At 40.8% G+C, this 16,414-nt stretch overlaps 1 protein-coding gene and 1 non-coding gene across 2 annotated transcripts; one reads left to right on the forward strand and one right to left on the reverse strand.

The window, feature by feature from the left end:
* Positions 1-384: 384 nt before the first annotated feature.
* Trnai-aau lies at positions 385-458 on the reverse strand. The gene has a single exon. It is a non-coding gene; the product is annotated as a tRNA-Ile (tRNA).
* Positions 459-663: 205 nt separating this feature from the next.
* LOC124137846 (replication factor C subunit 2-like) lies at positions 664-10,942 on the forward strand. Its single transcript, XM_046504320.2, has 9 exons — positions 664-771; positions 1,675-1,786; positions 3,263-3,369; positions 5,407-5,508; positions 6,140-6,240; positions 7,016-7,173; positions 7,583-7,648; positions 8,345-8,539; positions 9,926-10,942. Exons 1-9 carry the CDS (start codon positions 677-679, stop codon positions 10,043-10,045), a joined length of 1,056 nt encoding a protein of 351 aa, XP_046360276.1. The 5' UTR covers positions 664-676; the 3' UTR covers positions 10,046-10,942.
* The last annotated feature ends 5,472 nt before the right edge of the window (positions 10,943-16,414 follow it).

A 16,414-nucleotide genomic window follows, 5' to 3' on the forward strand; every position in this document is an offset into this window, starting at 1 on the left:
CGTCGTGTACGAGACCCGGGTGCCCAACGCAAATATCTGTTAATTTATATTTGTCATCAAAAACAGCCTTGAGTATTTTTGAATACCATCCTTTTCTATTTACGTAATCATAGTGACAATGATGTGGGGCAGTTATTGGGATATAAGTCACATCTATTGCTTCAGCACATTTTGAAAATTCCATTTGTTCTGAAAGCCCTTGATCATATCTTTGAGTTCATTGCCATCTGGATACGAGATCTAGATACCAGTGATATATAATTGACAATATTTACATCTTGAGATACACCAAAATATAATTCAGTTTCACAAGCATAATGTAGACATGGATTGTTGCAACCAGAAAAAAAAGCACTTTAAGGTTTGAGAGAACAAAAATTTCCGTGGCCAATATGGGGATCGAACCCATGACATCCGCGTTATTAGCACGGCGCTCTAACCAGCTGAGCTAATCGGCCAACTGATAAGTCTGGGTAAAAAAATAGTATTTTAGGTAATATAATTATTGTCCATTTTACTGCTTTTTGAACACGTGTATATCAGTGTTTAATATGTTTAACTTCACATTGGGAAATTTGTTTTTGTAAACAAGCAAATTATGTTGTCCTTCCACGCTTATGGAACGAAGAGTTAGCTCCCTTCCCCTAGATGGCGCAAAATCGCGGGAATTAAGAAAATGGCGGGTGTAGAAGCTATGGAGGTGGAAGCTGTGGCAACTCCAGTGAAACCTGCAAAAGAAAATGTCAAATCAACTGGTTATGAAATGCCATGGTTAGTTTTAACTCACGTGGAACTTATCACGTGATTACATCTTATATCACGTCTTGTTATTCAGACAGTGCGTCCGACGGCTTGTTTTGACCTGTTTTCGTTCACCATCAAATGTCTAAACTAAAACTACAAAAATCTAGAGCCATGTCGCCGAGGCCTAATTTTGTCCACACAACCTATCAACCCTGCCATACACGCCATCCGACCGTCTCACCGTGCGTTGAGTAAACCAGGGAGGGACAGACCGGTTAAGTTGCTGAGTGCAACTTTCCTTTTCAACAATAACATGCGAAGAATGTCCTACCAAAAATGAAAATTACAATTTATGATGCGATGAGCAAAATCACTGCATTGTACAGCTACACATGTGACAACTGCCTTGGTGTATCGAAGTATCGATCAAGTCACACACTAAGTAAAAAAGGATTCTTACCTTAAATGTTTGCTATGATAACTGTTGCTTCAAACACTAATTAGTAGTGAAAACGTAAATATTTTCATCCATTGTGCCACAATTAATACTGTCAACTGAAATCGTCACTGTGCCTGCACCACAGATAAAAGCACATGCAAGTACAGTGATAGTGATACGTACATATCGGATCGTTAGCATGGTATTGTGATACGTATTTGATCGGTAACCGTTAAGAGTCCATTCATTAAATAGTGTTAAAAATTAGAATATATTTACACACTCACACAAATCCCTCATCTCTTTCCTATAATACACACACACACACACACACACACACACACACACACACTATGATAAATTCCCAGTCCCTTATGATTAACATGTCACCTAGAATATTGGTTTATGTGCCTCAAAGAGAGGATCAGTTATGTTTGTTTGATGCAAAACCACACATAAAAATAATGAATGTCACTTTTGTTGTTGCTCAGGGTAGAAAAGTACCGACCAACTAAACTGCACGAAATTGTCGGCAATGAAGAGACAATCAGCAGACTCTCAGTATTTGCGAAAGAAGGAAATGTGCCAAACGTCATTATCGCAGTAAGTAATCTACATTGCTGTCATGGCAATGGTTCAGTGCCACAACTTCCAAACTTGTAAAGTAGTGGATAATGGGGATTAGGGCTCTAATGGGTAAAACGAATGCGACTCGAGTACTCATCACCTCAAACCAGATTCGGACTCAGGTACCCAATATTTCCTGATACTAGACCATGCTTGAGGGTCCTGATGGGGGGAGGGGAGGGAGGGGGCTTGGGACCGTGTTTTCAAAGTCTGTAGTCAGTTATTTATTTGGTCAATTTAAGCTTACTGTAGTGAGTGTAATCCCTAATTTTCACATTTAATGTGCAATAATACAGCATAATATAGACAACGCTTAGCTTTTGTTATATTATTACGGTCAATGCAGGGTCAATTTAAAGTTTATGATAATTTGACTTTACGCAAGTCATTACAACCCCTCCGGACTTGTAAAATGTTAGAGTTATTGCCCTTTGTTCGGGTACTCACGCTCACTGACTTGGTTGATGCATGTCATCGTACCCCAATTGTGTAGATAAGATGCTCATGATATCAATCACTGGATTGTCTGGTCCAGACTCGATTATTAACAGACTGCTGTCATATAGCTTGAATATTGCTGAGCATGGCGTCAACCAACAATCAAACAGATAAGAGGCAACTAATGGGTTTGGGTGGTCAGGCTTTGTGACCTTGGTGATGCGTGCCATTGTATCCCAATTGTGTATGATGTCAGTCACTGGATTGTCTGGTCTCTGTTATTGCTGAATGAGACATAAAACAACAAACATAATCCTCATGCTTAATGTCAAAGATTTATGCAGAGCTCCAGATAAGCTTTTGGTGTTGTGGGTATTTTACCCATGCATTTTAAAATCATTGGGTATCAGTAATTCTATCTGCGTATTCAAATTTCTGTTACCCACTAGTTTTTACACATGTGGGTATTTAAGTCAAATATTTAAAACACTATTCATCTAGTCCCTGCAAACTGGTGTCGTGTGGGTTCGAGAGCTTTATAAGACTCAAAAATACCACGATACTTCCACAAGAAAGTGTGATGGAAAAAGATCATGATGTAACTGTCATCGTGGAGTTTGGCAAGGTTGACGGAATGCCTGTTTATATTTTCAAAATAAGTTGCTTATTTGCTAATCGAATACGTAGGGTTACTTCACAATATTTTGATGATACGCATAAGTTTTATTTTGTAGCGTATCTGTAATGTTCGTTGCGTATTTGATACGCTTGGATTATATTTTACTGCATATTTCTGCATTTCTGATGCGTATTTCACGCAGAGACGCAGCTTATCTGGAGCTCTGTTTATGAGTCCATAGTTCATATAGATTCAAATACCACAGGAGAAACACTCAAGGACCCGCTATCATTTCGAATACTGATTCACTTGCTATTCTTTTTATTATCATAGCATGAAGTTACTACACATATTACTGTGTTACTATAGTTACTGATATGTTGATATGGTTACAGGGTCCTCCAGGAACAGGCAAGACAACAAGCATCCTCTGTCTGGCCAGGGCTCTACTGGGGACCTCATTCCGAGATGCTGTGCTGGAGCTCAATGCTTCCAATGACAGGTGAGTCAGAAGCAGGTGTTATCTTTGCATCTGTATCCAGTACTTGGGACACCTGTGAAGATTCCGGGATAGAATAGGTCTTCAGCAACCCATACTTGCCATAAAAGGCGACTATGCTTGTCGTAAAAGGCGACTAACGGGATCGGGTGGTCAGGCTCGCTGACTTGGTTGATGCATGTCATCGATCCCAATTGCGTGGATCGATGCTCATGATATCAATCACTGGATTGTCTGGTCCAGACTCGATAATTTACAGACTGCCGTCATATTGCTGAGTGCGGCGTTAAACAACAAACAAACAAACAAAAGTACTTGGGCTAGGCAGTCTGTCCCCAAAACCTTGAGTCTACTAGTGGGAAAATGTAGTTTGACATAATTTTTGGTATATTTTAGTCTTAGTTTATGGATTAGTATAATGTGATCTTACTTATGTTACCAGACCAGAAGAAATTTTGCTTTACTTAGGTTCCGCACTAGTGGCTAAAGTCGCAGGTTGGTCAGGTAGGACAGAGATTTATCTAGACTTGCACTGAGTCTGAAGCAAATGACAGTAAAAATTCCTAATTGGAAATTTTCCAATTCCTCAGAATTTACGAAAATAAGAGTAAAAATATCCAAATCTGAAAATATCACGATTTATTCCTGATGTATTAGTTCTGAAGCCTAGGTAAATCCCTGAGTATGGCAGGGGTGGATTGTCCCTCTTAGATGCAGTTACCTTGCAGAGTTACCCCCCTTAGTTGTGCCAGGATTCACTTATCTTGGAGTCATGAAATGTTGCCCTGTGGTACTTCTGGCTTTCCTCCCACATGATACAGACATGCTGTGTAGACTTTCCAGGTTAGAATAGGTCCCCAGCTTCTTATCCTTGTCATCTGAGGCAACGTACTGGATCTGGTGGTTAGATCCGGTGACTCCATTGTGTCCATGTACTCTGACAGAGTAGGGCGTGGCTTGTCATGTTTGTGATATCAATCACTACCAAATGCGTTTGTGGATTTTGGAGATAAACAAACTGTGTTTTCAATGTAGAACTAGGTTGCCTGTTGATCTATCCTTGATAAATTGAATTTGGAACCGAAGGTGCAGCAGAGATGGTTATTGTGATTTTCAATCTCTGAATGATCAATCAGTGTCGTAATATTCCAATTTTAGGTAACATTCTGACTTTTCAGGAACGCCCATAGTAGAGTAAATAAACTGCAAGAAACATTTTGCGAACACAAAGAATAGTCAAACTGATTACAGTCGCAGTGTCTCAGATAGATGCCTTCTTGCTGTCACCGGTCTGATTTCTGTTGGGAGAGGTCTGCACAAAATTACTGGGGACCTATCATTTACTACAGGGTTGGTACCCGTGAAGATCCGGGGTAGAATAGGTCTTCAGCAACCCATGCTTGCCGTAAGATGTGATTAACGGGATGGTGTGGTCAGGCTCACTGACTTGGCTGATGCATGTCATCGTATCCCAATTGCGTGGATCGATGCTCATGATGTCAGTGACTGTATTGTCTGGTCCATACTCGATTATTTACAGACCGCCGTCATATAGCTGGAATATTGCTGAGTGCTGCGTTAAACAACAAACGAACAAACTACAGGTTTATAATGCTCTAATGCACTGAAAATAATGACCCAGCCCCAAATGCTTGTCATATTTTTGGAGGACCCATTTCCTTTGACATTTGGGGCGATGGTAGCCTAGTGGTTAAAGTGTTCGCTCGTCACGCCGAAGACCCGGGTTCGATTCCCGACATGGGTACAATGTGTGAAGCCCATTTCTGGTGTCCCCCGCCGTGATATTGCTGGAATATTGCTAAAAGCGGCGTAAAACTATACTCACTCACTCACTCCTTTGACATTTTTATCACAACCCTACTAAATATATGTTATTTTTTATGACCCTTCCTCAGAGACTGTCATGTTTTTTGGTGACTCTTCCACCTGTTATAGAAGTTACAAATACTTCAGACACTGTACAGACAAGAGATGTATTAATACAGTTATCATTATGAAGATGATGTGTTGTGGTTTCAGAGGTATTGACGTAGTGAGAAATAAAATCAAGATGTTTGCACAGCAGAAAGTCACACTCCCCAAAGGAAGACACAAAGTCATCATCCTGGATGAAGCTGACAGGTAGGGATGGAGTTACATACTGGTTTCAGGTGACAGGGACCAACAGATAGCCAGTAGGTAGCAATGCGAAATTGATATTTTCTTGCACTAATAATACACAAGGGAAACCCTGATGGTAACAGACAAGCTGACTTTGTTTAAAAAATTACACTTACCGTATTCAACGTAATAAGCGCCCACGGTGATATTTGCAAGTGAACAATCCCAATTAGCACCCTTCCGATTGATCAATGTACACAAGACTTATTTATTCGTGTATAATACGCACTCGTGTGTTATATGTACCCTTAATTATGGGCAATTAAATTCTGGAAAGATATATCTGTCGTATATAAACAGTTAAGGCCGTCAGTATAAACCACAAAATTTATCTTTCAGCTCTGTTTTTTCCGCCAAAATAATATTCTAATAAGAGCCCCCCATTTCTAATTTTGAGCGCGCCCCGGGCGCTTATCATGTTTATGTTTAAAGATTTATAAGGTACTTTTTTTTAATTACCAGTCCAAGCCTAATTTTACAAGTAAATGACGGGTAATTACCAATAATCAGGAACACTGTCGTGGATTTGGAGCTGTGTCAGTGGATGTTAATCTGAGCGTTCTACAGCATGTCTGTCCTGTGTGTTATACAGTATGACCGAGGGAGCCCAGCAGGCCTTGAGGAGGACTATGGAGATCTACTCAAAAACAACCAGATTTGCACTGGCCTGTAACTCTTCCGAAAAAATAATAGGTGAGCACAGGCTGAACCTTCAGCCACAGCTGTGATGTGAGGCCCAAAGTGCTGGACATCGAAAAGAGTTGCGTCCCTTGGCTTATGAACTGGTCCATCAGGGATTGCCCGTGACAAAAGGAATTAGGACGTTTTCATGACTTCAATAACTTTTGATAGAACATTCTTCTGTATCTCTACCAAATTTGAAAAATATCTATTGGAAATTTTGGGTTACAATAAGTCAGTGTCCTAGAAAAGGAGCCCAACCCTGCCCATACCTGTCCTCAAGTGATGACTGCCTTTGTGGTCTAGGGGCAAAGCGCCCACCCGGGGAGAAGAAGGTTAGGGGTTTGACCCCTGGACGCATCATACCAAAAGAAGTTTAAATATGGTACTTGTTGTTACCCTGCCTGGACCTTGGCAGGAAGGGACTAAAACAAGTACTGGTCAGCTCGGAATCAGTATAGTGTCTGAGTGGGATACTCCTGTTAAACTGTGGCATGGTATCTCAATGGGCTAGCATTATAAACTCAGTATTAGTCCGGTGGGCTAGCATTATAAACTCGGTATTAGTCCAGACCAGTACAATTTCAAACCCTGACGTAGAATATTAATCACCTACTGTTTTCAGATTCAGAGAAGAAAAAGCTTGTAGTGACAGTCTTCTTTCTTCCCCCCCCCCCCCCCCACCCCCCCCCCCCATCCCCACCTACCCATCCCCACCTCTCCCCCTCCTCACCTCTCCCCAGAGGACGACATGGCCATTTCCTCAGTATGTTTTCCTGTGTTGTAGAACCCATCCAGTCGCGGTGTGCGGTGTTGCGCTACTCCAAGTTGTCAGACGGCCAGCTGTTGGCGCGTCTCCTGGAGGTGTGTGACAAGGAGGGGGTGAGCTTCAATGACGAGGGGCTGGAGGCCATCATCTTCACCGCCCAGGGGGACATGAGACAGGTGAGTCAGGGGGTCCAGGAGATCCTCGCTCAAAAAACGCTCTGGCCTGCTGGACCAATGCTGGTCGATATTGATCAGGACCAGTCATTTTAAACTTAAATTGTCTGACTGGCTTGTGAAAAAAAACAAGTCTAGTGCACTGATGATAGTTTCTTTCCAGAAAGAAAGGATGGCACTAGGCAGAATTATGTGTAGTTTACATGTGGTTTGGTGAGAGAAATGTGTTGAACACTCTGATTTGTTGGCTATTTCTGTAAGACTTGTTATTTTCTGGTGCTGTGTCAAGTATTTGGTCATTTCGTCATTAGATGACTGTCATTACCTGTCTAGCTGTATTCTAGACAGTTTCTGATGCTAAATAGTAGATGAAAATAACATTGTGTTTAACTTCATTTTGTTTTTCCTGCAGGCTATCAACAACTTACAGTCAACGTTCCAGGGGTTTGGCCATGTCAGTACAGAAAATGTATTTAAGGTACCAGAAAACTGTCTCTCTGTTTCTAGGTTAAGAATACTGAGCTAATTGTGAAGGGATTTTCCTCCTGTTCAAATTATGTCCCCTCCCCCTTCCTCCCTGCATCGCTGTACAGTGGTGGGTGGTCGGGTAGCCGAGTGGTTAAAGCGTTCGCTCTTTATGCCGAAGACCCGGGTTCGATTCCCGACATGGGTACAATGTGTGAAGACCATTTCTGGTGTCCCCCACCGTGATATTGCTGGAATATTGCTAAAATATTGTGGCTGTTTCGGGATGTTTTTTGGTTGAGGACAAGAAATTTTTGTGGCCACGAATCGCTAAGATAGCCAAGAATGCAAAAGAATCGATCTTCGAAGCTGGTAAGGAACATAAGAATTAATTACGAATGGATTACGAATGGATTACGAATAAATTGCAATTCGTAGACCCTTCCACAAAAGGTTTTTACAAACAAAAACTTTCTCGCGGATTCGACGAACTCATGCGGACTGTACGAATGTTTGGGGATCAAATAAGATTCATTTAAGAACTTCAAGAAATGATTGAGATTTATCCACGAACATGAAAAATTTCCTATTCGGGATATTCAGAGTCGTAGTAAAATGGGGGCATTACAGGCCACCATAACATAGGTGGAACATTGCCGAAAGCAGCATTTAACAACACGCACAATAGTGAGGTGTTTCTCTGATGCAGGTGTGTGACGAGCCCCACCCTGTGACAATCAAGCACATGCTGGACCACTGCGTCACAGGCAACCTGGACGAGGCGTACAAGATGATGGCGCACCTGTGGGGGCTCGGGTACTCCCCCCATGACATCATCACCATCATCTTCAGGGTCTGCAAGAACCAGAACATGCCGGAATTTCTTAAACTCGAGTTCATCAAAGTAAGGGCAAACAGAATCTAAGCTACAGAAGATTAATTGTTTGTTCTCATCCTTTCTTTTTAAGATATTTTTTTTGTAATTTGGTAGGGAGTTTCTGATCCTGAATCGGTTACAATTTGAAAGTTGGTTACAATTTGAAAGTTGTCACAAGAAAACTTGAAAGCCTTTCAGTCCTCAAAACCATCAAATATTGTCCTCACTATTTAGGCTGAAAAAAAAATAGTCTTGGTTCTCAGGCACTGTGCATCATTAAGTCTGCCTCATGTTTCATTTTTATTTCCCTTTTTTAAAAATCCCCCCAAAATCCTTAAATATTCCAAGACCAACGGTCATCAAATACTGTAAACCAGTATTTATTCCTCAAGGAATACGACCCGTGAAGATTCCGGGGTAGAATAGGTCTTCAGCAACCCATGCTTGCCGTAAAAGGTGACTATGCTTGTCGTAAAAGGCGACTAACAGGATCAGGTGGTTAGGCTCGCTGACTTGGTTGATACATGTCATCGATCCCAATTGCGTGGATCGATGCTCATGATATTAATCACTGGATTGTCTGGTCCAGACTCGATTATTTACAGACCGCCTTCATATAGCTGGAATATTGCTGAGTGTGGCGTTAAACAACAAACCAACCAATCATCAAGGAATACATTTATGTAGGTAGGCCCTTTCCCAGGTTACCAGGAACAACTATTCATTTGGTTCTAGTTTGAACAACCCCCCCTAAAACCCACCCGCCCGCCTGCACCATATTTTCAAAAGCCTTTGCCTGAGAACCATTTCTTTTATTTTTTTAAGCCTTGTCAAGGATGTAATATTCAAGCTTGTTATATTGCTACTATTCATTCACATTCAACACAGCACTGAAATAACTTCCTGCTCGGGGAAGTTAGTCCTCACGTCTGTCCAATCCAGCATCAGCAACCTAGATGCAGATTATAGGGGAGGTTGGTGGGATTACTCCTGATGTAACCGACGACAGTATTCTTTGAATCATTGAAAAATGATACCTATGACTACAAAAAAATAATAATCTTGGTTATCAGGCACCGCCTGCGTCATCTTAAAGTCCGCAGCACATTTTGTTTTTATTTCCATTTCTAAAAAACCCGAAAAATCCTTAAATATTCCAAGTCCAACTAGAGTCAAATACTGTATTCCAGTATTTTACTCATCAAGGAATACATTTATGTAGGGAGACCCTTTTCCAGTTTTATTGTTCACAGCTTTTTATTTAGATACACAAATGTTTATTTGGTTACATACGAGTTTCAACAACAACAGAAAAAAAAGATGCCATACGCCTGCAGTATGTTTTCAAAAAACATTGCCTGTGAACCAATTCTTTTATTTTGATAAGCCTATTACATGTATTTGATATTGCAGGAGATCGGCTACACCCACATGCGGATAGTGGAGGGGGTGGACTCGCTGCTGCAGATGGCGGGGATGCTGGCCAGGCTGTGTAAACTATCTGCAACTCCAGGGACGGCAGTGGGACAGTGACCTGCATCAGCAACAACGCTCTCACATCAGACAGCATCCCTAGTGCTGGGTTATGGGACCACAAGGATAATGCTCTGGGAAGAACTTGTATGCTTGTGATAGAAAACTTTGATTGTGACCAAATTGCAGACTTGTATCATGATTGTAACCAAATTGCAGACGTGTATCATGATTTACAAACTGATCAAATTCATGAGAGGTCAAAAGAATGCTTGTTTACATTTGATCATCTATGTTTACAGTTTCCAGCTTCTGTCTTTTTATGTTGCACAATGGAGTTAATATTAGGGCTTGGACGATACACCAACTGTGCTATCCGATACGTATCGTGATACCTTGCTCACGATCCTATACGTGTCACGATTCTTGCATGTGCTCTGTGATGCGTAAGCCATCTTTGTCATACACAGGATGGCCAAATACCTGGCACATTTACAATTTATATTTAGCAGTGTCAAGTATGTCACAATGTATGAAAATAATTGTTTTCACTGCTCATTTCCAGTAATTAGTGTTTGGTGTAAGATTTATTAAAGAATACATTTAAGAAAGAATCGATACATTTTACTTGTGTGCAATTGTGATCAATACTTGTATCGAGAAGTAAAAAATCACGATCCACCGATGCATCAGTGTATCGTCCCACCACTAGTTACCATGGTTACATGTAACATCAGCCTCTTCGTGAATGGTCCATACGATGGGAAAAATTACTTTTCATGAATATTTCATTAACATTCTCAAAATGATCTGTAAACATCTCGTCTACATCTTAAGAGATTTGTAGACATCTGTCAAGTTCATGTACAACCCACATGTTGATGTAATTCTGTACTTGTCATATTGTTATCATTGTTGTAAATAATGCTCATTCTTAGTAAACATGTACCATTTCCAGGATTGTGTTTGTACTTGCTGAAATGGAGGCCTCCATGGTCTATTGGTAGAGCATCTGCCCGGAGAGTCCTGGGTTTGATCCCGGGCCGTGTCATACCAAAAGACGTTAAAAGATTGTACTTGTTGTTAATCTGTTAAAGAAGGGTCAAAACAAGGACTGGTCGGCTCGGAGTCAGTATACTGTGTCTTAGTGGGGTATTCATGTGAACCTGCGGCATGGTATCTCAGTGGGTAGCACTTAAAAATCGACATCAGTCCGGACTAGAACAAGCACAGGCATCAAGTCGCTATATAAGTGCTATAATCTTGGACTCAACGTTAAACCCCATTTCACCTCACCTTCACGTTGGTCGGGTAGCCTAGTGGTTAAAGTGTTCGCTCGTCACGCCGAAGACCCGGGTTCGATTCCCGACATGGGTACAATGTTTGAAGCCCATTTCTGGTGTCCCCTGCCGTGATATTGCTGGAATATTGCTAAAAGCAGCGTAAACCGCATTCCCTCACACACTCACCTTCACCACTTGCTGAAATACTGGATCTCTCTCAAAGGTGTGAGTGAGTTGGATTTTACACCACGCTTAGCGATTTTCCAGGAATATTATGGCTGGAACACCAGAAATTTTACATTTTAGCCTGGATCTTTGGTGTGACAAGCGTTAACCACTCGGCTACCCCTGAAGACCAGTTCTGTCCCAGATCTTCATGGAATGAGTTGTCAGGTCAAACAGATCTGGATGCCTCAGATGATCAAACTTCTATCTACAAGTGATGTCTTTGTTTTGACACTGATTGGATACAGAAACTTCCCTTGAAGATCTGGTTTAAACTGGTCATCCTATCCCAAAGGGGTAGATCGATGATCATGATTTCAGTGTAGGAGAAACCATGTCTCCGAGGGATTACTAGAGATTGTAAACCCTCCCATGAAGTAGACAACGTTTTTAATTAAATAACTGTAATAAAAACTCTCAAATGTATAACCTGTATCGGAGATGAAATATCGCCTGCAGTCGTGAACTCGGTTCAGTGAAACCGGTGACCTCAGCACGCGGGTTTCGCAACGGTGCGAAATCTGCACGTGCGTCTCGTAATGGCACGAAATCTGCACGTGCGTCTCGTAGTTTTTGTTTTTGAGGGTTTACAATGATTGTAAGCCCTCCTGCGAGGTGTTACATTCGTTGTAATACCTCCTACGAGGTGTTACCACAATTTCAAAAACTCCATATCGAGTTACACAAACAGCCAGTAGGTTTATTAGTGACTGGATTGTCTGGACCAGACTCGATTTTTTACAGACTGCCGTCATATAGCTTGAATATTGCTGAGTGCTGCGTTAAACAACAAACAAACACAGATACAGAAACAAAAAGGCGAGTGAATGGTTGAAGGGTTTTATTGAAGGATACCTGGGACATAGCATCTTGGTGCGCTCTAAGGCCATCTTTGTGGTATTGAAAGTATCACAGACAAAAGAAAATGAAAACAGCTGAGATGGAGTAGAATGAATCGGACAATAGCACCAATCCTAGATTGACATTGTCACTATCCAACAAGACCAAGTATACAAAACCTTCAACAATGACACAGGGTCCATGACAAACAGGTTTCAGATCTGTAGTACGAGCATTGGTCAACATGTACTTCCTGCCTTAATATTCCCCAACTGCCTACTGATTAACGAATACTATACATAAAGCTGAAGGCCAGATCCAGCCTACTGGATGCTGATGGGGTAGTTATTAATACAGTATTCGTAGCAAGGACTTACTCCATCCTTAACAAGAATGCATTATTCTTCTTTATGCCAACCAATTGATAATTTGTTTACTCTTCATAAAAAATTACCCCCCCCACCCCCAAATATGGTTATTGACATGATTGCAGGCCTTGATTATTTTACTTTTTATTCATCAACTTTTCTTTGTGTTCTCTACCTTCAGGGATTTTTTGGAAGTTTTTCACCCTTAAGATTTGACCTATCTGCCTACACAAATTTTTGCAAATATCAAAACCAATCTCATTAAAATCAGGGCATAGTGGTACAAATGTCTGATAGTAATGAGACTGCTCAAGAACCGAATATGGTGTTACTTTTTCAGCCAAATGAACCTTGATCCTGTAATTGTCTTAAATCTGAAAACATAAGTGCTATTATCATTAGTTCTTGTTGCTTGTAAAAAAAAATTTAAAAAAAAAAAAAAAAAAAAAATGGCCTTCAATTGAATAAACTTAAACTCCAACCTCCATCCTGTGTCAGCTTTATAAGATATTAGTCATGCATATGATACAATTATTGCAAATTACTCTCCTTCATTCACACACCAAATTATATTTATAATCATAACACAACTTCAGCATGTCAAACAGGAATAAATAGAATCAGAACACACTATATAATATGTGGAGATGATAGGCAGAGAGGGAGCTTGTACACAAGAGATGGAGTATATTGAATGAGACAGTGTCAAGCTCTCCCATACAAAAGACCATCTTCCCGAGGCAAGAGAGTTAACTGACTTTAAAAGTCCAGTTTCCACCCTTGCCGAACTAGGCTGGTATTATGGAGTTACATTTTGGCTGGGCTAACGAGTCTATGCATAGTCCAATCAAAATCGCGCACCGAAATCAAAATCCGGTTCGTAAACTGTCGTGCAGATTTCAGTTGACTGCAGGATTTGCAAAGCATGTGCACCGCCAACTCGTTGTCAGCAGATATTTTCCAAATCTTTTCATGTTTTTAATCAATGTGCTCACGTGATTTGATGCATTTCGCGATGTAAGACCCGTTTTATCACAATATAGATCTTTATTATCGATCAGATCGTCCTGACTGGGCGCCACCATTTTGTGTGAAGCAAACACGAGTGATACGAGAAGTGGAATCTGATTGGTCCATAGGAGAGGCTTAGAAGGGACATAACTGGTAATAGCCACGGGTGGTGCTACGATTTAACCCAGTAATTCCAGCCTAGTTCGGCAAGGGTGGAAACTGGACTTTGAAAGTCCGTTAACTCTCTTGCCTCGGGAAGATGACAAAAGACAGTAGATGAACATGACGCACAGATCCATGGGAGGACTCCGACCCATGAAGGATTCTCGGATATTGGGCATATTTCCTAAGTCTATTTGCTGGATCTGAACTAAATTTCACGACGTCGAATAAAACTAAAATATAAAGAAAAGTCCTTGTCTGTTAATATATTTCATTAAAAAAAAAATTAACAGTGTCAGTGACATGATATAATTGTTCAAAAGAGACTGCGTGTTAGAACTGTTTCCACTGCTATTGACATGGCAAATTTTCTTGGCTTGAGGATTTTTTGCATTGACGGTTCTTTGGTGGTTGTAAATCTGGTCACATAGTGTAATTTTAGTGCTCAAGGGCTGCAATAGTAAAGGCCAAAAACATTTGATATTTTTTTATTTACTCATTAATTGAGATTTTATTTAGCACCTGGAAAAAATAGAGTTCATAAACTTTAAAAAACATACCGTATTCGACAATAAGCGCCCACGGCGATATTTGCCAATATATTGGCAAGTGAACAATCCCAGTTAACACCCCTTCCGATTGATCAATGTACACTGGACTTATTTATTCGCGTATAATATACACTTGTGTGTTATATGCACCTTAAATATGGGCAATTAAATTCTGCAAAAATATATCTGTCGTAATATAAACATTTCAGGCTGTCAGCATAAACTATGAACTATATCCTTCAACTCTGTTTTTTTCACCAAAATAATATTCTGAATTAGCCTATTAGCCATATACCAAATACAGTCCATAGATCGGAGTCCAATATAAATATACTGATAAAAAAATAAGGGAATAAATAAAAATGGAAGCATACATAGGGTATGAAAATTTGTATGAACCCCAGAGAAAAAATGATTATTTACCAGTGTATTGAGAATATCACATACTGATACCTCACTGACTCTCGTGTTGACATACAATTATTTACCAGTGTAATGAGAATATCACATACTGACACCTCACTCTGACTCTCGTGTTGACATACAATTATTTACTGAACACAGCAGTAACCAGTACTCCATTCTACTGTTCTGCTTCATCAACAGGATGTGTAAATGTGTGTGGTGTGTTTAACACACAGCATACAATGAAAAAGACTATTTTATTCATACGAAGTGAAGATTCAGTATTCAAATGGAACCTGTGAACTCCTTGGTCCAAGGGCAGATCCAGCATTTTAGTGAGTGAGTGAGTATGGTTTTACGCCGCTTTTAGCAATATTCCAGCAACATCAGGGCGGGGGACACCGGAAATGAGCTTCACACATTGTACCCATGTCGGGAATCAAACCCGGATCTTCAGCGTGACGAGCGAACGCTTTAACCACTGGGCTACCCAACCGCCCCTCCAGCATTTTAAAAAGGGAGGGGTCCAAAATATCAAAATCCTCTCTCAGTCAATTTGTACTGCCTTCAACATACATTTGATTTTCGAAAGAGGGGGCGTCAGAGCCTACTGGACCCCCATGGATCCGCCTATGCTGGTCCTTTGAGTCCTAACCATGGGTGAACTTAGATTGGCATATTCTTTCAAAAACCAAAATCAAAAGCTAAATTAAATTTTTTTTGGCAATACCACTCATCTCTGATAGATTAGAAAACAGTAGTAGAACACAAGGTAAAAAGTGATTAAGAGATGAATTTCTTGTAACATCGAAAGATTATTGTTAACATCCTACACTCGAAACAATGTTAGCATTCTTTCTCCCCACTATAGGGGGCACCGGTGGCCCAGTCGTCTTAGGCGCTGTGATTCCCTGTGCAGAGTGCCCTTTGGGCACGCCAGAAACCTATGATGTTGGGTTTGAATCCCAGTTCGCCACGATTATGTTTCTAGGTTTGTCAGCACCATACCTGTGCTCGTGGGTTTCACCGAAGTGGAAAACGTCTGAGACCTGCATCACTTCGGGCTTTCCTCCCACATTAAACTGACACGCCGCGATATAACTGGAATACTGTTAAAAGCGGCGTTAAACCCAACTCACACTCTCCCCACTATACCATATAAGCCTACTAACCATAACACTTTATGCAACATACAATAAAATATATCATCATGACCATGACACATTAATGATAGTACATACTACTACATAGGAGGGGCGGTCGGGTAGCCTAGTGGTTAAAGCGTTCGTTCGTCACGCCGAAGACCCGGGTTCGATTCCCGACATGGGTACAATGTGTGAAGCCCATTTCTGGTGTCCCCCGCCGTGATATTGCTGGAATATTGCTAAAAGCGGCGTAAAACCATACTCACTCACATACTACTACAAAGGAACAAATTTGGGTGTTCAACTTCTTGTGTGTAGCATAAACTGAGCTACACAAATTTATATTTTTATTTTAACCGCATCTAGCTTTTTGGTTAATATAAAAAACATCCGTAAATCAACAATCAATTGTGTAACCTCGGGGCTACTTAAAACATGC

Source organism: Haliotis rufescens, unplaced genomic scaffold (assembly GCF_023055435.1).
Source record: "Haliotis rufescens isolate VD_foot unplaced genomic scaffold, xgHalRufe1.0.p SCAF_138, whole genome shotgun sequence".
NCBI classification, from domain to species: Eukaryota; Metazoa; Mollusca; class Gastropoda; order Lepetellida; family Haliotidae; genus Haliotis; species Haliotis rufescens.